The 25,463-nt window shown below is 44.8% G+C and overlaps 1 protein-coding gene across 1 annotated transcript in view; it reads right to left on the bottom strand.

The window, feature by feature from the left end:
• The window catches only part of SH3PXD2A (SH3 and PX domains 2A), a 226,031-nt gene that overhangs the window by 50,327 nt on the left and 150,241 nt on the right, over positions 1 to 25,463 (bottom strand). The window contains exon 7 of the mRNA XM_042818810.1: positions 9,297 to 9,428. Coding sequence (XP_042674744.1) covers positions 9,297 to 9,428 — 132 coding nt within the window. The remainder of the gene's footprint in view (positions 1 to 9,296; positions 9,429 to 25,463) is intronic.

The raw sequence follows: 25,463 nt of genomic DNA, 5'->3' as shown, positions 1-25,463 counted from the left end.
ATATATAGTTTTCTTAACATATACATACACATATACATTTTTAAGACCACAAGGCAACTATGGGACAGATGAGAAGATCTCCATAACAGCCCTGTATCTTCTTGGCCCCAGGTAGTTCCTTGCAGCAATGCTGAGCTTGTGACCTATTTGGCTGATACAGGAAACCCAATCATTAGAAAGTGTATGTATTCTAATATGAAAAGCAGATTTTCCTTGGAAACGTTTTCTTGGGGCAGGTTTCAGGGTCCCAAAACTGGCAGTGACTGCACAAACAGAGGAGGTAATGAATAAAGGCTCCAATCAGGGATGGTGTGTAAAATTTTTTCCTTTTCAGCCTGCCATCCTGGGCTCCAAACAGGGTATGCAGTGGAAACAGAACAGCTTTAACTATTCTGCCTGAGTATAAAGGCTCAGTGCAGCAGGATTAGATGAGAAGGGAAAAAGGAGTGAATTTGTAAGCAGCTGGAAATTTCAGAACTAAAGTTTACAGAGGTCTGGGAAAGAGTCTACCACTCAGGAGCTCCTGGCTGTGTTGTACAGCAGACTTAAAGGTAGCTTTGCTTTTGGTATTGGCTTCTTCACACTTAACAGGCACGCAATTCCTCCAAAGCTAAATTGCCTTAGTAAAGAAATAAAGTACCAAGTCTATGGTTGCAGTAATCACTTCCCATCTTCTCCCAGAGCAGCTAGATCATCAGGGCAGTCTCAGAAGTGCTGATGGATACTTTACGTCCACACCTACCAAATGTGAAGTCCAGACAGATGTGTTCCCTCTCTGCTCCCAGATAGCGAGTTAAGGATCTCGTCCCCTGGAATATAGGGAAGTCAGAGCAGCTGCAGACAGGAACAATCGTTGTGAGGGCTGACACTGACTTTCCCTTTCCCTTCAAACTGCCCTCAAAGTTATCTGGGAACAAGAAGAGTGTTCATACTGACCTGGCAATCTTGTGGGACTTCTTTCAAGCCGACCTGCATGCAGGCTATGCCCTGGCAAGTGGGGTTGCCCTGCTGGGTTTTTCCAAGTAGGGGAAATGCACTCTCTAGAGAAATTATAGAATTACACAACTCTGACAGTAATAGTGTTTTGTTCTGCATCAAGTTAAATAGAGGGAAGTTTAAAAGGGAACCCATTTACTTCAACAGGATGCTTAGAAGACAGCACAGGGGAAAATCCCAGATCAGTAGATGCATATTTAATAAATATGAAGACTTCCTATTTACAGCAATAACCCTTCCCTTAACTGAAAGAAATCTGGGGGGGTGGGATCGGAAAAGAACTGTCCTACAGAGACATGAAACCAGCTAAAGAAAAGGCAAATGAACATAGAAGTTGAAGTGGTTGGACTTAAGATGGCTACGTAAAGAAGAAAAAGATGATAACTGAGTTAGCCCTGCCAGAATAGCTGTTGCCCAAGGTTAAGAGAGGCAATGGGAACTAGATAAAAACATGAAAATAAAGCCCAAGGCATTTCAGGTAAATGTATGCTACAAGTGTGATTTCAGATTGGAAGTTCATTTTTTGGTGTGTCTCCAACTGGAGAGAAGTACCAGGAACGGCAATTTGAAAGCAAATTCTACATAGATAGATGTGAAGCTCAATTCAAGAGGAAAATGCTTTTAGTAGTGCAACCTCATGATACCTCATGTTAATCATTACTGTTTCTTTCTATAGGAGAAATGAAATAGGGCTGCAGTGCCTGGAAAACAGTCATTAATGCCTTACAACATCAGAAGTTTCTATGAGAGACTTGAGGAAGCAGTAGTAGTGCTAGTTAGCATTAGCACTATGATAATACATATTATATTAGCAAATGCACTGAAGCTCACTTAAGTAAAACATTGAGTGGCTCCCAAATCAAGTAGGACCCAAACAGCAAGCTGCCCTTCAACTCCTCCATCCCATCTAGCAAAACATCTCTCCTAGCAGATCTCCAGAGCCATCTGGAGGTGTTCCAGGAAAGCTTAAGCAGTTAGGCACTGCAAAAGGCATAGAGTTAACACACAGCCATGTTTCAAATGTTCCAGGTGAGTTTGTCACCAAGAAGAAAGAGCAAGCACACACTGCAATTCAGAGCTGTACAAACTAAGCAACAATGTCTATGAAACGCAGAATGGCTTTCCAGCAAAAATGGAAACATCATCCTACAATTTAAAGGACAACCTCTCCTTGCCACAGGGCCGAACAAATGTTTTGAGCACAAAAGCAGAAGCCCACTCAACTCCTTTGCAGAGCCCCAAAAAACACAGTCATTTCAGAGGCAGCAATGGAGGAAAATCTCATTTTCCACAGTGGGAGAAAATACCTATGAAACCAGAGCATTAACAGCCCTGCTTTGGTTCCAGCTTGGCAAATTCCCTTCCCAGGCCTGAACACAGAAACACATAATGCTTGCCATGTAAGTTACTAAGTAGAGCAGAAGAAAAGTATTTAGATACCACAAGATAGCAGCATGAATATTACAACACATTCATAATTCAATAATTTTATACAACAACCTCAGCTGAAATGTTGGTACTGTGGTGCTCAAGCAGTAGGCAGGTTTAGAAACATTAGCCTCAAATAACTTTCCAAAGCTCATGTACAGGGCAGCCTCCAAACACAGCTCAGCAGCAACTGCATCAGAAACACTGCTGCATGTTTCCCTTATGAATACAGTAAATCCAAGCTAAATTCTCAAAGCTTGAATGAGGGTTCAGCCATATCAAGATCCTTTGACTGAAAGTTTAACAGTCAGAAAGGGAAAGCAAACACCACTTCTTTACCCTTGCAGAGACACATTTAAAAATCCAAATAGCTCAGGCAAAAAAAAAAAAAACCAAAAAAAACCCCAAAAAAAAAAAAAAAAAAAAACACAAAAAAAAAGAATAGAGGCAACAAAGAACAGATTAGAATATGCTCACAAAACAGAATCACCAGAGGTCAGAGTAGGCTGTCAAGGGCCGCTTCCAGCTTAGTACAGCTGCTAAAGTCATTAGACAGTGTCACCCCACCCTTGGGTTCCCAGGGGCAAAAGCAGAGGAAGAAGGGCTCCTCCTCATCTCCTGCTGACTTGGCTTTTTCTGGTGTGAGTGTTGAGTTCTCTCCATCCATTCAGCATTTTGCAAACAGGCCACTGGAAGAGAGAGAGCTTGTTTTGCAGCGTTGGTCGGTCACTCTGTTCCCAAAAAGGACTGATCTCCAGTGATGACATGGCTACAGCAAATCATCCCATCCACTTCTATCTCTGCTCTAGGCTTGTCTGAGGCTTCATCTGGAGTCAGCACAGAGCCTGGATTAGTTTAAATGTTCCAGTTCATCCTACCAATACTCCGTTGACCCAAATGACCCCTTTTCCATTGACTAGTTTAAAACAAGGCATCCCGGCTCCCTCCACAGACGCCAGCTTCCAGACAGCTAAAGCTTAAAATAAATCCCACCAGACACACCAACAGAATTTGCTTTGCTTATACTGCTGCAAAACAAAACATGAGAACAACCAGCCTTGATCACCAACTCCAAAAAGCCTGAAGACAGAGTCAAAGACACTGCTGCAATTGAGACAAGCAAGTGCTCACAATCAAGCATTGCTACCCTGAACACAGAGGGCTCTGAAACTCTGCCAGCACAGAGAAACCTTCTCCAGCCACGGAACTGCAAGCATCTGAGGGAGAAAGGCATCTACGCTTTGCCAGCATTGTCCTTGTTTGGAGGAAAAACTTCTTCAAAGACTTTTTCTTAGGATATTAAACAACTTTCCAGTAACTTCTAGCCAAGCATTCCTCATCACCCACCCTGCCTCCTCAGACGGCCTGTGTTTGTCTGCCTCAGTACATACACTGCCTTAGTACATATGCTGGGCAGAAAACCACGGTAAGACAGGAACTGATTCATACATGGATCAAGTATCCTTTGCTGCAGGGCTCCCTGCAGAAAGGCAGGGAACGCAGTAAGGCAGCAGTGAGCTCAAAACCGGATGCTGGGTATCACTGCTGCAGTCTGAAGACAGCTCTTACTTTTCAAAATAAGAATTTGGGATGATCCTTTCTTAAATTCAACTCCATTCATTACAGAATTATGAACACTGATTCACACAAGAGCAGTCACACAGGCTGTTCCAAGCATTTAGCATTGGCCACTTACCTAAACCTGTCTTCTTGGATGAAATCACCAGTGCTAGAGGAAAGGCATTTGACTTAAGTGTTTGTTTCTTCTCCTAAAATTCCAGGCACAGCTCAAGAATGGCCCGCTATACTAGACAGTATTTACTTTTTGTATCACAACATGGTCTCTTTCAAAGTTTGCAATTCAAATACACAGCCACGCTGGGAAGGAATGGAAATGCAAAGAATCAATATTCTCAGAGCAAAGATCAGGTCAGGGCTAGGTGTACAAATGGAAATTAAGATAGGAGTCACATCCGCTGGACAATGTTCTCTTGAAATGCTCTGTAAGAAACATTTCCAGGGAAAGACAGCATGCACACTTGACCTGAAATAAAGCACAATGAAAGCACAATGATGGCAATTAAGTATACAGTGTCTGGCAACACTTCCAACTGGTGGATGCTCAGCTATTGACATTTTTAAAGTAAACAGAATAGTTGTATTTGTGACTCAGTGTAGAGCTCCATCAATATTAGGAGCCTAGGAAACTGCTGAAGTATTACTTATGTGTTAGAATAAACAGAAGTGCACTGGACTTTGGCCAACTTCTGCAAGATAAATCTAATGCTCAAAGACATTTGCTACCATTGCACACAGTGCCACACTCCTGTCATGTACAAATGAGGGAGCGTGAAGATGGTGACATCCTAGAGAAAGAGGTGAAGCAGCAGAAAGCAGATGTGAGGCAGGAAGTTGTCATTACAGAATTAAGAAACCAAGACTGTAATGAATAGGACTGAAAATTAATACTAGCTGGGAAAGTAAGCATGGAATAGAGGTCTCACACTGGGGACCCCAAAGCCAGGGCACCCTAACAAGCAGAGGCCTTCCTCATAGTGAGGCTTCATTGCTGTGCCCCACGCCCTGGCCTCCCTTCCCAAAGGGCCCTCTCATTCCTGAGGAAACTACACTAGCTGCAATAGCTTTGTAGCTTCCAATATAATATTGGAAATCTGTCTGCAGTTATGTAATTGCAAAGGAAACAGTTACGTCCTGCTCAGCCCCACTGAAGAGGCATCCCTCTATTCCCCTAACAGAAGGGGCTCACAGGGGCTGTGAGGGAAGAGCCCCATCCCACCACACAGCCAAGCAGCAGAGGTGCTCGGAATGTGCTTATGCTTCCCTGTCTGTCAGGTTTTCCATTGCAAACACTGCTGCCACAGTTTATAATTTGACCGTTTCAAGCCACATCCACACAGAACTTGGCAAGGAGGGAGCTGCTCGAGCCGAGTCTCTCCCCCTTCTACCTCAAAGAAATCTGCATCAGATTCCTGCTTTAAAGTCACATTTCACTGCTCCAACACAAATACATACCCTTCAGATCATTCCACGAGGCTTTTCTAGTTAAGGTGTAAGAGAAACAAATGCACTTGACAGACAACGCTCGAGTCAGTTATTTACATTGCTATCCCAAAGCTACACAGAGATGTTTAGATAGAGCTGGCCAGTGCATGTTGGCTACACAGCACATTTAAACAAACCCATCAGACACAGCCCTGCAACTGCAGCCTGCTCCCAGACACCAGCTGGAGAGAATGTAAACCTTCACTTCAATCCTGATGCATTTCTGACCATTGCTACATACAGCTTTTCCCTCCCCAGTTGAGTTTAAAAACAATGATAATACCAGCACACCTTCCACTCATGCAACTATTATCCAGAGGAAGGTCTGAAAGGCAACTTTTGTTGAACCAAGATTTTTTTTTCCCCCAGAAAATGTGTTTCAAAGACTGAGAGCTGGTACATAACTGAGTAATTTGTTCTGAAGCACTGAAGTCCTACAGACATCTTCCAGTCCAGCAAAATTTGCTTCCATGGCAATTGCAGCAACAGTCAGGTTACAGTGGCCCATGAGCTTCATAACAGAGATGAAAGGTTTCAGGATTTATTCACCACATGCTGCACTGACTTTGCTTTTAAAGTCTTAATATCGAACAGAAGTCTCTACTTGAAATGATATCCAAGTCTGAGCCATTGGTTCAGTAATGAAGACAACTTCATACAACCCTGTTTCAAATAGGTCTGACTGCAAGATGCCTCAAATCTCATTGCTTATATGGCAGATATAACACTGAATAATGCTACATGGCAAATTTAACACACTTAACATGAAGTTAACCTAATGGATAATAACCAGGTAAGAATTCAATATATGATACACTGGAAGGTTTTTATTTCCCCCTCTGCTTCTACCTGATATATTGACCTTGGAAAGTATGGTGTAATTCCTTCTAGAGGGATGTGCAGTTTGGAGGCAAACAGGGAGATGATAATTAGCTCAGGCCCTAAAAGCATTTCAGAAGAAAGCCTTCAGAAGGACATGAAACAGGCACTGTTTGGATACAGCTTCTGAACATCACTGTGTAAGGGCCATCTGGCCAGTAAAGCCAAGGTATTTCGTCCCTACAAAGCTGTGCAACAGAGCCAACCTAAGATTCCTCCCACTCTGGAAAACGAAAGAACTATTAACACATCCCTAGGCATCACCATGCAACTCTATTCAAGCAAGGCTTTAAAAAAAAAAAAAATAATAATAAAATAAAACAAACCAAAAACAAACAAAAAAGAAACAAAAATCAAGCAGTCAGCCATGCCTATTAGCTACCCTATTTAGCTTTCCCAAAGCATATACTGAAAAACAAACAAAACCCTTCCAAAACCCCATATTTGCAAGTATACACACAAGAAAGTTTGCAACATTTGCCCAGCAGAACCATCACCACATTCAAAGCACACTGTTCAGTCTAATGGCACTGTAAGCTATCTAGTTATTCTTCCCTCCCTCCTGTTCTGAGGAGCTACACATGGCAAAAGTTCATTGCTGACACCGTCCCTGCTGCAGTGCCATACTTAACACCTTGCTTCATCACTGCTTTCTGGGCATGGGAGGAGAATGAGCTTAATTTATATCATCGCAGCTCTAGTTTCACAACACTTTCGAAGACAGTACAACCATACAGTGAGGTGAATTGCCACCCACAGGCATAGTCCAAATGATCTTATGTTCTTTAAAAAAAAAAGTGTATCCCCACGTTCTTAAAAGTCATAACCACATATTCTAGACACGCTTTCCTACACTAAACAGGTTCTGCATTGAATCCACGTTGCAAGCTTAAAAAGCTCAGACTTCAGAAAACTTCAGCTAGTTCCTTTACATGCCATTCCAGTTTCCAGAAGATACAAGAATTCAAAGTATTGAAGTCATTCCTGTGGTATCCCTAACCCAACAGAGAGTTTGAGTGTACGTTTGGAGTCCTGCTCGTGGACAAACTGAAATATTATGCCCTTGCCAGAACAGTACAGAGAAGCATCCAAAGCAAGCGATGCTTTGTACATCACCGATTGGTGCCATGGTTTCTCATACAGGCATGATTGCTGATCCCAATGCTTCATATCTCTTCTTATTTATACGAGCATCATGAAGCCTAGGTGATAAGCATCTTGAGAATACAGTCTCAAGGACTGTAACCCAAGTTCAAGGATGTTTCCTTAGAATCACATTACTGGACCCACTATTTAAAATTAAACCCTCCTGCATCTCCACATACCACGTGGCTCAGTACAGGACACTGTGAACTATGCAAGGCAGAGAGGCCACATTAAAACAAAACAAGGGAATTGTCATTTGAAATTCAGATATGCTTCTTGCATTATTTTTTACCTAGTTTCCTCAGTACCATAAGCCATTATCAAAAGCAGGGATATCATGGACATGAACACAAGTTGCCACAATGGCCAGGTTTGTTCTGACAGCAGTAATGCCCACTGTTGACAATGAGAAACCTTCAGACTCCGAAGGGAGGAGGCTTCTCCATTAGTCCAGGGAGTTGAAATCAAGATTTTTTTCCCTTACAATCACAGTGAGAGCTTTGAAGTGGAGCAAGTTAGCATTTTGGTCTTTACTAGTTTTGCAAGTGATACAGTCAGTATCCAGAGGACAAGCATTTCTGTTCACCCGAGTGAGTGCATTCCCACACGCTATGCCTTTGGACACCACTGTAAGTCACTGGCCAGCAACTGCTTCACACAGCCAAGCTAGCATTAGGCTTTCATACAGCAAAGAAATTACCACTCCACTGAAGGAAAAAGAAATACATAAATACAACGCGTGATCATCATTATGGATGAACAGACTCAGAGCTCTGAGAAATAGACCTAAGCCCCTGACCAGGGCGTCCCGGTTCCCCTGCCAGCGCACTCCAGAGCCAGCCAGCCAGGAGAGCCTGCGTGCGGAGCTCCCACAGCACGAGCCTCGCAAGCATGGCTCCAAACGCCAGCAGCTCCTCTGGATGAGGACACACAAGTCACGAGTGGGCTGGAGAACAGCCCTGGACAACTGCTTTGGATTAATGCACAAGGAGCGCTGGAGGGAGGAGGGGAGCTGCTGAAGACAGGCAGTTATTTAAACCAGCTGCTAACCTGCTCCACCATGTACACAGTCTCATACATTTGTTTAGGCTGACTCGAAGCTAGCAGGCATCCAAGAGTTAAAGCACACAAAAGACATCTATACAAACACTTGCCAAGAATCTCATTTTCCAAGCACAAGCTAGTTATTGCACAGATGGCAGAAGAAGGGATTTCATCTTACTTTTACATTACATGCTCTGCCTCTTTGCCTCTAAACTCCCCAGTTAACGCTTCTGCAAGAAGTTTTGAAGCTGTGCACGGCCATGTATTTATCTACACACATTCCCTTCCCTCCCTACTGAGCTCTGGGCTACAGGCTAAGCTGTCAAGCCAAGTTTCACCCCAAGCAATTTTTAAACGCTCATCCTATAAATCCTCCAAAAAAAGGAGTTAGTAATGGAAATGCTGACGGAGACTCAAAGAGACAGCAGGGCAACTAGATCATCTACTATACATCAAATTCATTAGCTGCAGACCCTTCTCTCCTTCACCTTCATTTTCCATTAGTGTACTTCAGCTAATTAACACACAAAACCCATGAAACATTCTTACAGTAGAAGGCAACATTTGGCCCCCAGCCCAAATCAACATTGAGAAACTTCAACATCCTCAGCCAGACATAGTAACTGTACCAGATGGAGCTAACGTACGGCTACGAGCAGTGGTGAAGAAACTGAAAGAACAGGAACACATGGAAAAAAATCTGACCATTGAAAGAAGGATGAGCAACAAAGTTGTCTTACCACTTTCATTTTTCTCTATGACATCCACGACCTCTCCAGCTTGGAGGCTGATCTCAGAGTTCTCCTGCTTCTCATAGTTGGACACCACCACATATTGCTCCAGGATCATGGGTTCAGAGCTAGCATCAGCACCTGGGGAAGGGAAAAAGCAAGCTGTAAGCCAGCTTCCAGCCATGGCTCCTCGAGAGCGACCTCCGTCCATCCGAGTCACAACAGGCCAAGTTGTCACCAGAGCCAAGCGAATCAGCAAACAACCTTGGCTCGCAGCATATCCCCAAATGGCTGGCCATATAGAAATAGCCTCCTCTGGCCCACAACCCAGCAGCACAGAGGGACATTGGAGAGAAGAGGAAGAAAAAGGGGAGGAAAAAAAAATGTTTCGGGGTTTTTTTTTTTTTTTTTTGAAAAGGAGCCGAAAATACAGTGTTTTAGTCGCAGAGTTTCATGATGGATTCTGAAAGTAAACCTCTTCCCAACATGGTTTCCACAATCCTTGCTCCCATTCAGTGAGAAAAATCCTGGGCAGAAGCAGCATAAATCCACAGCTGAGCCATCCCCCCAGTAAACCAAAAGAAAAACAGCTCTCCCCTTGGCGTCTCAGCTCCTTCTCCACTCTAAAGGCTTGAGCTGAAAGTCAAAAGGGGGCTGTAGATGCCAATCATATTCGTCTGCACTGCAGCCCTTAAATAGAAACACATGAGCAGGATTGAAAGAGAGGGAGGTGGGGTGGAGGGAGAGAGGGGAGGGCGGGGAGGAGTGTTTACTTGAAACAGAAGAAGAAAAAAAAGTTATAGCGCCAGATCCTTGCTAAAACACGGCCACCCCCTGCCTGCCCCCCGCCAGCTCCGCGGTTCCGCATTCCCCAGTGCAGAAGCTGCCTCGGAGCAGAGCACAGCCCAGCGTCCCTGGCCAGGCACGGTGCGTCCCACTTCCCTCTCCATAGCCCTTTGGTGCCTTCTTGGAGCTCTTAGAGACAGTCCTCCCTGTTTGCTTCTCCTTCGTACTGAAGGTTCTTGGCTGTCAGAGCCAAGAGCAATGACTGCAGGCTCTCATACAAACACAGAAGAAAAAAAGTGCAAATAACCGTTCTCCGTTCCCCTGCTGCCCTCAAGCTTTTCTTGGGCGTTTTGGTTCTTTTTTTTTTTTCCCGTTTTTTTTTTTTTTTTAATTTAATTTTATTTTTTTTTTTTAAATTTTTGAACCTCAAAATCAAAACTGTACACTCTGGGAGGAGTCACACGGCAGGCACACTGCTGCTCCAAGCATGGGGGAGATCCCAGTGCTGCCACCGCTGCATGGATGTGGCACCGCTCTGATGCAATATAAACAGCACATACTCAGCTCCTCCAAACATGGGCACCACAGCACTGCTTCTGCCTGGAAACTGCCTTGAAAGGTCATGAAAGCCTCAAAGTTTCTTAATTTTCCCTCAAAAACACATTCTTCAAAGCGTCAGAGCAGAACAAAAAGCACCTTGGATTTCTGCGCTAAGAGCCACCAGACACAAGCCTTCATGCAAAACTATTTTACAGGTTTCCTGAATTGCAGCATTGTCTATAAAGGCAGAGCTGTATGGACCAACAGTATATCATACATTTTACACAGTAAAAGGCAGTTCCCGTCTCTCTAGATTAAGATGCAGATGGAAAAGGGAGACAGCAGCAGATGTACGGCCTGCTGAAAGTCCCATTTCACGTGACGGGGGCAGAGCCAGGAGCAGACTCCAGGTCTCCTCAATCTCTGAAGACAAATTGGCTACAAGAGACAGGAAGGAAGCAGCATGGTCTGAAGCAGTCCGCTGGACAAGCTGGGGGACTAATAGCTAAGCACAGGATGCTCAGTGTTGCATTGCAGTTCCAAAAGCAGCCCGCATGTATGTATTTGAACTGCAGATGCAAACTAATTCTGCAGACAAATAATTAGCATTCCTGCCAAAAGAGAGATAAAGAGTGCATCAGTCATTAGAACAGCATCCTGTGCAAGGAAAATCCTTAAATAAAAGCAATTAACTTAACATTTTCCTGAAAGGAAACACTATCACAATGCCTCCCTTTGGACTGGTCTTAAGAAATCCAGAAAATTAGATGACTTCCGTGCTCCCTAGGCCTGCCTCTGACTGCTCTTATGTTCCATAGGTTAACTTTCTTTAAAGAGGAGTCATCTCCTCCTGAAGGTTGTGTTTAAGAGATTTAGCTCTTCTGTGGATGGCTGAACCACAGCCAGCAGTAGGAACAGGGGAAGAAAGCAGTGAACTGACAATATTAAGATTTATTATACAGTTTTTTACTATAGCTGTTCACTCTAAAGAAGCATCATATTTCTGTTCACAATGAATCAGCCTGATTTGTGTGCTCTGGTTTAAACCAGCACTAATTTGGTTATCAGGAGTGTGAGGAGATGCCTTCCCCTGTTTCTCTGCTTCCCACACAGTCCCTTCTCCAGTCTGGGAAGGGGGAAAAGCAGCAGCACCTTTCTTCACTTTATTTAAGCAAGCAATGCCTATAGCCCCCACTCCATTTTTGCCCTAGGATTCTCTAACTAAAACCAAAAGCCACCATGGCAATGTAATTATGCACATGCAAAGAATTCAGCGTGCTTAGAAAGGCAGAATGAGGGACCAAACAATTGCAAAGGGAGTAAAGGACACTCACAAAGCTATTTGCTGCGCACACACACCACAGATGTCTTCTCTATCTCCTAGACAGTAGTCATAGGACAAAAACCACCAGACAGCAGTGCCTCTGTGGCAGGAGCAGTGCTCGTGTGGTACACGTGTCCCTGCTGGGAACAAAGCCGGGCCATGGCCGGAGTGCAGGCTGGCAGACATCCCACACCAGCCACCCATGCTGAGCCAGGGACCGTGTGCCAGGGGAGTGCCCCGGCCAGCAAACCCAGAGAAGGAGCACTGCCAACCCACTTCCGCAATTCTCTCTCTAAAAGTAATAATAATAAAAAAATTTAAAACAAACAAAAAAGCAAACAAAAAAAACAAGATGCAGTCCATCTGTATTCGCATATCTGAAACTCAGTAGTCTACCCTGTCCTGGCTTAGATAAAGCGTTCTGCACAGGAGGACTTCTTTGTCACTACAGCATCTGATGCAACACTTACAATTAAGAGACTGTTTTAACAGAAGCTGGCTTAAGCATTACAAGACTCCTGTTAAGGCAAAAAAAAAAAAAAAAAAAAAGCCACACAACTCCTTGGTCTAACAAGTAATCAAAGTCAAATAAGCCTGTTCATTTACAGCTACAGCAGATCATCTCACCCTGCTTTAAATTTGGAGTGCTGCACATGGCCACGTGGAGGGTAACCCTGCAGTTCCTGAAGTGATGCCCTCCCAGGATCAGACACTGTACAGTGGGAAAGGCTTCAACAGTAAAGGAAGGAGGAGAGCTGGAAGAGACAGGAACAGCTTCTCCCAGTAATCTGAAGCCTCGCACGTTATCTGGGCAGGCTGGTTTCAGCTGTTCCATTACTCCCTTCAGACAGACACAAACTTCAGCCCTTCTCAGTCCTCCACCCTGATAGGCATCTTTAAATAAATGATGCGTCAGTGAGGCTCAGGATCCCCAGGATCACACCTGCACAACATGAGCCCCACAGAGCAGGGCAGGATTCCCAGCAAGCTTACATGCACACTGCAATGCCCCATGAATATCACAGCACCACTTTTGGAAAGCCTTTTCAGTACAGGCAGGAGGAATGGAGAGCAGAGGGTAGGATAAGGCTGACGTGCCAGGTAAAGCTCCCTTCCAACCCTCCCCCAAAAAAAGCAGAATTAGTATTACAGTTCAGTTCCAACTTGCAAGCCCTCCCCGAGAGCAGAGCGCACAACAGATTGCTGGCTGAAATAAGAGTTTGCTTGCCTCTCCGTTTATTTTTGCCTCGAGTCCGTTTCCTGGTTAAAGTCTTGAGGATAGCCCTCCTCCTCTCCATAGGGCTCCACTTTACAATCCTCCCGCTCCTCACCTCTGAGATTACTTTCCCAGGGCTGGGCAGAAATGTCATCGGAGCTTGTCCATGCCCCCAGAGCTGGCACTATGAAGTGACACTGTTGCGCCCTGACCCCCTCTCCAGGCAGCAAGGAGAGAGCATCGTTCCTCCCGCAGTACTCAGAGCCCAGCAACTGTGGGACAGCCTCCTAAATAAGAGCACAAAGCTCCCGTTCCAAGTGGCTCCTTCCTCCTCCGTGTTGCAACAGCTAAGACCTATGATGGTTTTGCAATAGCCAAAAATTAAAACCACCAAGTGGACTCCAAAAATAAAATCATCTGGATATGGAAATTTGAGACTCCTGATCTTTGCCAGAGTAGTCCGTTGTTATCAGGCTATAAACATGTCTGCTCTTTTAATCCATACAGCGTGCTGGACTTTATATTGCCCTTTTATTATCAATCAAGTGTTTACAGATTCAGACTAAATGATGTAGGACTGGGCTGGTCAGTGGAAGTTTTGAAAAGAGCCAAAACCACAAACGTTCAGTGAACACCACGAGCATGAATCACAACTGAGTAACCAGCTGGCAGGTAGTCCTCCTTCCCAGACCTGGGCTGCAGCTGGCACGTTCCCCATGGGCACACGCAGGGTTTGCATGCGGGCACTTGGCAGAAGGCACCCTAGTGCCTCAGCTCACCAAGCAGCAGCACATCAGAGTTGCACACTTTCCAAAAGGAACTGCAGTGGCTTACATCTAGAGCTACGGCTTCTTTTTAAAGCCAATGAAGGGTAACCCTTCATGCATCTCAAGGAAATTCCTTTGGAAAAAGTTGAGAGCAGGCAGGGAAGAAAAGAAGGAGTATCCAGAACAGCAGCAATCCCATTTAAAATCCTCCAATCAGACTATCCCCTCTCAACAATCACATCCTCAGCTGTAAACACATGGATTTTCTTTGTCTAACTAAAACCCTTACTTTATTTTTTTCCTTATCAGTTCTATGACTCTGTGGTAAATAAACACGTTGTATCTGCGTGTTTTCTTCAAGCCCTCTGCCAGTGATACATCCCCAAGTCATTCAAGATATCCTAAAAATTGGGCTAAGCAATTTTTATCCTGCACATGGCATGAAAAATAGTTTTATATGAAAAGCACACAAGGTTACACAAGAGCTCCGATCCCAGAGCAAATTCAAAAGCAGTTCCTAAAATAACGCACTCCTAGAGTAAGCAGTAGAATGAGACTGACAGAGCTTCCTACAGATCTCCTTGGGGAAAATAGGGATTCAGATCAGAAATAGAGAACTTGCTAAGACTACCTCCTATACATGCTCTCAAGAATCAGCCCTTGACTCATCTCCTGGATACTCCTGCATACTCCAACTCCAGTCTGTCCTCTCCCTCAGCCCCTTCCCAAAATTCAGGTTCTAATTGCATACCAATGATTCACAGAGGACACTCACAGCATGTGTCAGTAAGAAAGGGGATCCATCTCTGTCCTTTCTGGTAGGCAGAGGTCTCCCCAGTTCTAACAGCACTTTACTTCAGCAGTCAACAGCTCTTGGTTTAACAGTCCTGAGCTCTGAAGCTTCAGTAACATGCATAATAACTAAAAGAATTCAGTACAAATCCATTTCAGCCTCTGGGTCTTAGCAATAAAACTGTTCCGGCAAAATTCCTTTTGTCTCATTACAGAGGAAAACAAATATTTGCAGAAGGATATCAAACGGGTTATTAATACTCCATTGTTTCTGCAGCTCATGGCCTGAGATCAGCTAGGTAGTTCTTTCTCTAACAACAAAGACATTTGATGGTGTTTTCTGAGAAGTTTCAGAAGCAGGTGACACTCTGCTAATTAAAGAGAGAAGACTGAATGCAGGATGGGAGAGCTTGGATCTCATCAGTAAGTAACTTAAAGCCAAATAAGCTTGGCCTAAAACCTTATCCAACCCACAAAATGTCAATGCCTGAGAGTAACACAGGGTTGAGCACCACCCCTTCAGGGATGACCAAGTCAGTACGCAAACCCCCTCATCCCAAATTAGGGGCCATAATTAACACACAAGGAGTTTCTCTGTGAGCGAGTATTCATACACACACTTTCTTCAAGACCACATTAAGCACGCACACTTTTAGTGCATGGAGTAATATCTTGCTCGCAGAGCACCTGCAACTCCAGTCATTATCGTTCTGGCTACACATGCAGACACCAGGCAGAGATGGCAGCTCCATGAGCCATGTAGAGTCCCTCCTGGCCCAAGAGATTGCTGCTACAAACAGCCATAGGGTGCCCAAGACAACAGCACACACAGTCATCAGGAAGGGAATATGCCTTGCTATCACAGCAGCAGAAAATAGGCTCCCTCTTGGATTCATCCCCCAGTGAAAGGGATGCACAGTATTTCCTAGCTTTTCCAAGAGGCAAGATCTGGCTGAGCTTTCAAGACCATGGGACAAGTGGCAGCTTTAAGGCAGACTGGGTTCCAGCACTGCATGTACCTGAAGCTCAGCTAAACCAGCAGCAAAAAACCAATCCCATGGACAGAGCACCAGGAGCAGCTTGGCCCTCCGTAAATGCCCGGCACTCTCTCAAGTGAGCACTCCACTTTAGTTTCTTCCTTCTTCAGAGTGCTCAGCAGCATTTCCAACAGAATCCTGACAAATGGAGAAATTCAGTGCTGACCTTTGCCAACTGGAGCTTGTTAGGATTTTTATTTCATTATTTTTGATCTGCTGAGTTTTAAGGTAGAGCCAAGAAAAATTAAAGGCAGGAGGGTGAAAGGAAAAAAAAAAAAAAAAAAATGTTGAGTCCTCTTTCCACTTCTAGGAAAGTTGGCTTTCTAAACAGCTGTTCCAACCAACTAGGTTACAGGTAGCAACAGTTCAGAAAACTGAAGCATTTTGCACACTGATCTGTTAAACCATTTGTAGATTTTCACACAGCTGCTAGACAGGATCCTCCACCAGGCTGAAGTCACCTATGTACATTGGCACTCGCCCCAGTCACGCTTGATGTGGCAGCACACCCACATTACTCTGCACCGCACAAAGCCAACTAGCCAAGGAATGCAACAGCAGTCGGGTCACCCCCAACCACCCTCCTGGCACATGGGTTGCAGTGATGGCAAGGGAAGGCAGGCTGCCTAGCTGTGCGAAGCTCTGCATTCCTGATGGCCCGCAGTCAGAGACACCCACTACATCCCACTGTGGCACTTCTCACAATCTGGCAGTGTGGCATGATCTTCTTCCAAAATAAGACGTTAAATCTCCTGGCTGGAGTTTGCATTTAATGGAGCAAGATCCTGTCCTATGACTGGCTTCTCTTCCAGTCTTCTGCATTCTAAGACATAGATTGATACCAAGGATAAAGAATCCAAGCTTGAGCCTTTAACTTCCATATTACAATACAGCCCTCAGCAGGCCTGATCTGAAGAGAACGAGTGTTGAAGCTGTGGATTCATTTGAACAAGAAATTAACTGAATGACCATTCCAATCCAATCCAATCCAAAACACATCATGATAACTGAATGACATGAATTGGAACAGCTTGGGGAGCTAGAGACCTGGGCAGGTGCACCAGAAGACTTCTCAGCAGAACTATGTAACAACATTTCCCTTTTTGAGCACTACACAGAGCAATTAATCATTTATATTTACCCTTTCATTGTGCACAGATTTTGAAGCCAAACAACATGCATTTAGCTAACAGAAGAGAAGGAATCTGTATTGATTAAAGTTTCACCTTCTCTTTCTTCAGGTTTTAGTATTCTATTTGCCATATTACAAACCACAACATAAATCAGTCCCAAGACATACAGAAAGCTGGAGAAAACCAACCCTGTATCTCCCTTACCTCCAAACCAGGCCACCTGAGGGCTCCTTGCCATTCTCTTCAAGCAATATCATCTCAACACACTGCCCTCCTTTTCAGTCTCATTGTTTGTCTGAACTCCCAGATGACCTATTAACCACCATGCTTCTGTGATCGAATACTTCAGATATTTTTGGGCAATTATGTACAAATATCAGCCTGAAATCAGACCTGTTCTGCTCAGAGTGAACATCCCCCAGGGGTGTACTGAACTTCTTTCTGGGTCAGCATTTCTGATATCGCTGCAGTGTTACTTACTAAGAGCCTCTGCCTAGCAAGCACCCACCCACTGAGGACGGTGGGATTTTGCTCACACGGTTTCAACAGGACATTGGCTTGGATATTAACCAAATTGAGCACAGAAAGCAGCAGGGGCATCTCCATTCTTCCTTGGCTTAATACCTATGTGTTGTCTTACTGCCCATATCCTTCACAGAGAAGGAAGTATCACAAGCCACGGACTTCAAGTTTGAGAAGGATGAAAGAATGATAATTTTTGCCATTTTTGCACCTTCCTCAGTCTCATCTGTTCCATAAAACACCCTTTCTATATACTATGGAAAAGCTGTCTTCTCTCCTTTATCCCTCAGTGCAGGCATGGGGCTGTGAAGGTGTGTTGCTGCTGGACAGGGTCAGCCCACCACAAGGCAATTAACTGCTTTGAGCTGTAGAGCTGGAGTTGGGCAAGGGAGATGTCACACAGCAAAATGCCATGTACTGCTTTTGGAAGCATCAGAAGCCAAAAATTCAGCATCCTTGTCAAAAATCATGCATCACAAAAAACCAACACACAGGTACACAACAGATCCTGGATATTCACTGCCAGAGACAGTGAATTCACAGTCACAGAATTCCAAAACCACACATGACATGCAGAACAGCAAGGCACAAGAAATTACCTGGAGCGACACTCTTTTTTGGAGTCTCAGACAAACTGGACATCCAAACTGGAAATCCAAGAAAAGGGCAGCCATAAAAGAAGGAAGTAATTAGAGAAAGAAGAAAATCATATCAGCAAGTTTGAAAGTTAATTTAAACAGATTAAAACAGAAAGGAACATCAACTTTTTTCTTTAGAGTGTGGTCAGCACAACGGGGATTTGCGTAAAGGTCAAGTCATAAGAACTACCCAGGTGAAACAAAAGTTAGTCAACTTATGAAACTGACATGTAGTTCTTCAAATTTGAAATCTGAGTAAGATATGCTCTGAGCTTATTCCCACTAGGACAGGAAATGCATACCAAGAGACAGATTGACTCATTAAGCCTCAGACCTGCAAAAGTATTTAGCTTTGCAGCTGTTAATGATCCCCGTAAGACCAACAGGCAACTCATAGAGATGGAACTTCAATACATGCAAGCATTTTGTTACTGTGGAACTGCATTAAGTAATAATAGACATGGAAGAATACAGAGCTCATACAAAGGTATAGTTAAATCACAAATGTTTAGCCAACAAACATGAGGCAGAAACCCAGCTAAAGAAAAAGCTAATACAATTGTTATCAACAAGGTCAAAAGTTTTCCCTGCTCCTCCACAAAATTAGGTTTAAATACTTGTCTCGGGATTCTGGGAACAATCACATTTTCTTGTTTTGTTTGAGTACACTGGAAGCATGTTTCTGAAGTTATCAGGTTTGCCCCCATTTCAAAATAAGAACCAGCAAATATTCCCATTACATGGGATGGTGGAACACAGGCAGAAACACAGGCAGACCTGTTACTCTAACACTGCCTGGAAGAAGATGCAAGGGGGGAGGAGGGGGTATTTATATGATAGACTAAGAACTTACTGAATTCTGGCAAACAACTCCAAAAAATGATTTTTAAAGCCCACTAGCAATAGTGAGCCCAACTCCGGAATAATCAGTTTAACAGCAGGGAAGATGCACCCTGCAGTTACTGGGAGAGAGGATCAGTGCATACTGGCACCCTTGCTTTTTTGACTTGCTACTGTCTTCTGACCCTCAGAGTATCATTAAGGCAGCCAAAAAACCCAAGTAACCAGTTAAAAATTCCTAGTACATATGTGCTTGCGATTTCTCAGTTACAATATAAAGCAAGAGAAAGGGCTTTCAGACATTCCCTCTGGAAACCAGAGCTCCAAGAAACACTTTGCTGCATTTCCTCAGCGCTACAGGAGTAGCAAAATCTTTGAATTTTTCCTTTCTATCAGGCCCCCAATCTTCATCATGTTAGAGCAATACTGGAGGTCAGCTAGATTTGGCCTTTGTTTTTCAGCAATTCTCAGCAGTGGAAATACCTGAAAACTGCAACCATCTAGCCCCCAAACCCACGCACTGTACTATAACAATCCAATACAAAATACATCATGATAACTTACAGTAATTTATTTTGGATTACCATTAAAAAAGGGGCTCTACACTGGTAGAGTGCAACAGGAAATCATCTGGCAGAGTAACTCATGCTCTAGCTTACAAAGGGAATATACAGCATGTTTCTATTACAGACTCAGGGCACAAACGGGAAAGGGTGTGAAGGAGCTGTTGTCAGCAACTTGTCTCTGAGCTTTTGAATAAACTTCCACTGCATTCAGGAAGGGGATTATGAACGTCAGTCAGCTGTCAGATCTTTTTCCAGATAGAAGAACCTGAATATTGCAGTGATAAATAATGCAGATGTAATGTAGAAACAACCAGGAAGATTCCAGTTTGCCCCAGTACAAGCCAGAAGCAAAATGCTGAAACAGCCACCAACTAAAAACAGAGAAAGAATCAACTGTGCTTCACACCAGCTTAGGGCTTCCCTGGATCTGCCTGTCCAAGAAGGGAGGGAGTTTAGCCCCAGATTCACAGCAACCTCATCTACAGATACCCATGTGTTCTCTCATAACTGACATGGAACAACGTGCCACAACAACAGCATAAAAATGTTAGCTCCTATCTATTTCCAGAGAAAGCAAAAGTGGTTTTCTTCCTTTATCAAAATCATAATCTATCTAGATCATAATAAGAAGGCAATCTAGAGCAGTAACTGGGGAACAACATCACTGATCCTGGGGCAGCTCCCCAGCCTGAGGAGCAGCACACAAGCTGCAGCACTTCTCAGCTGCCCCAGCCTGACAGCAGTGAGATGGAGATGGGGCTGCTCCTGAAGCAGAAGGCAGCTAGCATACTTCAGCTGCTCCTGCACATCTGCTTAGCATTAAGCTTCCTTCTTGGGGATTTTTTTTTTTTTTTTTTTTTTTTTATTCCAAGACATTTAAGCTCTAATTGCTACCAGCTTCTAAGAGTTCCTCCTACAAATAATAAAAATATCAGACATTAGTGATGGATTCCACTTCACAAAGAGCTCAAACGAAGAGCCACGGGGGGATCTAGGGCACAGGGAGGAGGTCACGGGCCCCAGATGCGTGCTGCGCCCATGCCAGCAACACACAAACTTTGAACGGCCCCGGGTTTCCCCTTCAGGAGTTTTTCTGGAATTCTGCACGGGGCTTGGAACTGGTTTCCAATGGGATTGGTAATGGTAAACGAACAAACCCTCGCTTCCTGCCTCTCCTCTCCCCCTCTGCTGCACAGCCAAGCGCCGGCTGGTCTCAGATGACTTGGGGGGTGGGGGGAAATCTCAGTATTTGGAAGGGAAATTAAAAATGCCTGCTCAAAGCAAGCCACTCCTAAGGTAACAGCGTTTCGATTCTGCTCCATAACACCAGCCCCCACGGTCCTCACTGTCAGCTTCAGCTGGAGCCAGAACAAACCCCTCTGCTCGGAATTATTTTTAAAAGCTCAAAAGAAACATGGGTTCATAAATTACAACTCAGCCAGGAGCCAAGGCGCTGTGCAGAGTACTGAGGCTGTCCTTGGAGCCACCACACCATCCAGAAATAGCAGCACTGCAGGCTTTGGCAGTGACCACTGGACCCCATCCCTTTGGAGCTGCCCCCACTGAGGTGGGGACCTGGGGATGGGTCAGCTGGAGCCTCAGATGGGGAGGAAAGGAAGGAATTAGAGGGGGAATGGCTTTGAAGGCTTCATTAAGCCAGTTGCCGTGGTGAACTAAACACAAGAAACATGACTGCATTTAGATTTCACCAGAAGCGTTTCTGCTGCAACTGAGACCAGTTTGTTTGCTGCTCCTCCCACTGCTGGCAAGAGAACAGGCGCCAGACTGCTGGGGACTAACGCTCTACTCTTGTGATACAGCCCCACTCATCTTCTTTTAGTAGCAGGCTGTTTGTCTTGTGTGCAGCTAGAGCAGAGAAGACTTCAGGAAAACCCACAAAAGCCAGAAGTCTGAAGCTGAACGCACGAGCTCAGTGCTACCACAACCCAGGAGCTGCCACCTCCACGGTTCACATCATCTTACACATCCAGGTGAATTCCAGCAGGTGCAAAGCAGCTCCTTCTCCTCCACAGCTCTCTCAGCAGAAGTTATTGATACTGGATTCTTTTTTTTTTTTTTTTTTTTTTGCCAGCAAAATGTTTAAGCGTCAAAACATTCAGTTCAACACTGACTACAGCATCCACTATTTAGTACTGCTGTATGGGCCAGAAGCAACACACAACCAAAGATTCACAGGTTGCATGCAGCTGGGGCTATCAGTTTTCTTTAAACTAGTACACGCACAGCTTTCTATCTTGTTAAGGTAAATATTGCCCAGTAACATTGCTGCAGTAATTCCCAGAGGTTAATTGGATCATACTTGTCCTAAGGCTTAGCATGGGTATAGCTCTGGCCATGTAGCCCCTGTACCAACCCCGCTCCTCAGCTATGCATGGAGAAATCCTGGGCCAAGGACATTTCTCATGGAGGACCTGGATGTAGCTATGTTGCTTTGGAGTGTAAAAAAAAGTTTAATTACATAGGTATGACCTGTTCTATAGAAGTTGCCTTCCTTGAAGCCCTACATCAAACATCATCTGGTAATACTGAAATCTCTGAAAAGCTGTGCAGCTCCAGGTTGCAGCATAAAATACTGGGAAAATGAATACAAGAACAAGTTGCTGTGCTGATGAGATGCTGACATCTGAAAGTGACTGCCCCTTTCCAACAGGGATCAACTCCATAGGGCATTATTGCCCCTCAAGAAGAAGAGCTCAATTAACCACAGGCTGCAGTGGTGAGGTTGCAGCTGAGCATTTTGCAGATTCACTTCACAGGCATTCACCCTTCCTTTCTTGGAAGGATGAAAAGAGTAAGCAATGCAGTCTTACAGTGAACTCAAATTACACTGACTTCCTGAGTCAAAATCAGTGCTGCACTCCACTTCAGAGAACTTCACTGGTGGTCCAGTAGCTGGCAGAGATTCCCCAAACTGGAGCTGGGGGAAGTCAATGCTTTTTCTTCTCCATCAAGCAAAAGGCATTAAGAGACAAACAGGGGTGTTGTGAATTCATCAGTGGTATTTGACAAATCAGCAAGAAAGAGTTAGAGTGGGCTATTCCTTAGGAATTGTCCAATTCTTCGAACCGGCCTACAGCCTTGCTCGCTGTAATGTTCCCCACGTAGGACAGAATGGAAAATTGAAGTTAAGCCTTCATTTCAATCCTGATTTTGGAGGTCAAGCACACCAAGAGATTGGTATAAATGCGAGCGCCCTGCTGTTGCCCTAGATGCTCAGGCAGGACCTTACTGCCTAGAGCAGGTAAGGAATCACAGAGGGCCAGGCTCCGTCCTGACTTCTCCCAAGCCGCTTCCTGGGGTTTGGCTTTCACTTGTCCCCAAGCTTGGTTGGTAGGGCAGAAAGGAAACGATGAGGGAACAACTTCCTCCACCATGCCAGGGCACCATCTCTACCATCAGGAGCAGAAAGTTCAGTGTGGACCACCCAAAACCATAGGGTTTGCTTCTGCTTTTCCATCTACAGCCAGAGCACTATGTTCACTGTTCCCCCATACACTTGAAACTCCTTGAAATTTCTGATTCCTCACATCCATTGGTAATTCCTGTAAGCCTGTTGCCAGATTTCTCTCCATCAGCCCCTGCTCCTCTGTCTGGAGTCTGACACTGGTTAAATGAAAAAGAAATAATGTCCTGAAGAATATAAGTAACTACTTTTAACATTGACTCTGCATTGGTCACAAGCATAAAACAGCTTGGAAAGAAAAAAGAAGGAAAAAAAAAAAAAAAAAAAAAAAGCAGATAAACCTCAGCCTGAGTTGGTACCATTTTCACACATCCCTGGCTCACACAATTAACTCATTCAATTAGGCAAACAACAACAGATAGCCAGAGAAACAGGAGAATGGCACAGAAAGGCTACAAGTGTTTTGATCTATTATTTCAATCTCCACTGCCCAAGGCATATTGTTTAATTGTGCCATTGATGTTTCTCCCTGCAGGCCCCAGAGGGACCTACAACAAAACCAATATTTGTGCCCAGATCTAGGATGGGCCTGGTAACCACCCTGTCTCTTGTGGCTTAAAAAAGCTTCCCTCGTTCTTATGACTGCAGGACATTAATACAGTGTGTTCCAAGCAAGCTTTTTTTAATACAGATAGTATTTGAATGAATATAGAGATTTAAGTTTTTCTTTCTCTAGAACACAAGTAGTCTCAGTCCGAAGTAAATCTCTCATCCCTGCAGGATGCCTTTCCTACATACGTGAAGCAGATCTTCACCTCTACTTCACACATTATCTGTGGATGAGGCAGTACCTTAAAGAGCTACACTTAACAAATATTTGATTAGTTGATAACCTGTGATATCTTCCAATATGCAAATTCAGCCAAAGTGCAGATGATTTGACAGCAGGCAGCAAATAAGACCTTTAATTTCAGTCCAGCTCCCCAGCCCTCCTTCCTTCCCTCCTCTCCAAGCAGCTTGTGCAGTGCAGATGCCTCAGGAAAAGGGGCTGTGCACAGGGGGGGGCAGAGGACCAAGCTGCAGCCAGGCTCCTCGCCTGCCCAGCTGAATGCTGCAGACCAACGTCAGCCTGCTCCCACTTGCCACGTAAGCAGAGCTGCCTGGCGCATGCTGGACCCACACACGCTGCTTGGAAAATGTTCCCATCTGGCTCTCACGTGACTCAAGCATGCTTCAGAAATTCATCATCTGGATAACTCACTCCTACAGGGAAGAAATCCACAATCAGAGAGTCCTTTCCTGAGCTGCAGGATGAGAGGACCGCCTGCTCCGTGCACAGCACAGCGCTGTGCTCACCAGCTGCACTCCAGCAGCCTCATACAGCCCCGTCCTTTCTAAAAGCACCCACTTACAGAAAAACGAGTTCCAATTTTCTACTCTGTTTACTTCTGCAAAAGCCCATCCTAATCCCATTTGAACCCATGAGTACACAAGGCTCTGCAGTTCTTATACTGGCATCTATAGTTTGCATTAAGTCTTTCCACACAGCAAGCAAAGACCACTTCCCCTAGGACTGCTGTGGTCCTTGCACATACAGTTCTGTAGGAGATCCCAGAGAGCCCCCAGCCAGAGTCAGCCCCTGCTGCAGAGCAGCCCTGCTGCCAAGCAGAGCACGCTGCAGAATGGACCTGATCAGGCAGCCTGCCTGAACTGGCAGCAGGATGAGCTGCACACGTCACAATCCCTGCTGAGTGCCTTGAAGTAATGCTTTTGGCCACTCCGTAAGAGCCACTTCATCCAGAGCAGATTTTGCATGTCATGTAGCTAGCCCAAATGTGACAGTGAAAGTTACGCCAGGCTGAGTTGAAGTCACTCCAAGCTCTGCCCCTCGGGCAGTCAGGCCCCACACTTACATCCCTGCCAACCAAAGCCCATCAGCTTCCACTGCAGCAGGTGCCATCTCACCTGCCTTATGTCATGTAAACCAAAGCCTGACAGCACATGGTTCCCTGGGTGTGAAAGAGGAAAAAACCCACGCAAGCAGTGCTAACACAATCTGCCACTTGACAGACAGAGGAGTGAGGCAGGACAGGAGCAGACAGAGCTCCCTAAAACCAGAAGATCCATTCCATCCCCAGAGGCACTTAGAGAGTTCAGTTTGTCCATACAGACCACACCTTATCCTTGCAGCCCAGCTCTGCCCTGAACTGGGAAGCTCAGAGAGCACAAACATTCCTCTCCCTAATCCTGTGCTCTGTCCCCACACTTCAATTTAAAAGCCACACAGCTAAACCACACAAGGCACAAACAACTGTTCTTCTCTTACCCCATCTTCCACCCTCAGCATATGGGCCATCCAGAAAAGGACAGCAGGCCCAGACATCCAGCAGGCTATACAGCTCGTCAGCAGAAAAGTGAGGCAGTGCAGAAAGAATAAGGGTTCCTATCTATCTGTTCTTCAGCAGCTGCAGGCATAAGTAAAAAGCATTTTAATTTAAATAGTGATTTCAAAAATGCGGAGCACAAGAAGACTGAATGGCAAGATCAGTTTACTTCTACCAGAATACTACAGAATTGGAGATGGAATTAGG

Source organism: Centrocercus urophasianus, unplaced genomic scaffold (assembly GCF_019232065.1).
Source record: "Centrocercus urophasianus isolate 14NV4802_14NV808 unplaced genomic scaffold, USGS_Curo_1.0 seq_17, whole genome shotgun sequence".
In the NCBI taxonomy this organism is placed as follows: Eukaryota; Metazoa; Chordata; class Aves; order Galliformes; family Phasianidae; genus Centrocercus; species Centrocercus urophasianus.
This window is presented reverse-complemented; position numbering and strand designations above follow the sequence as displayed.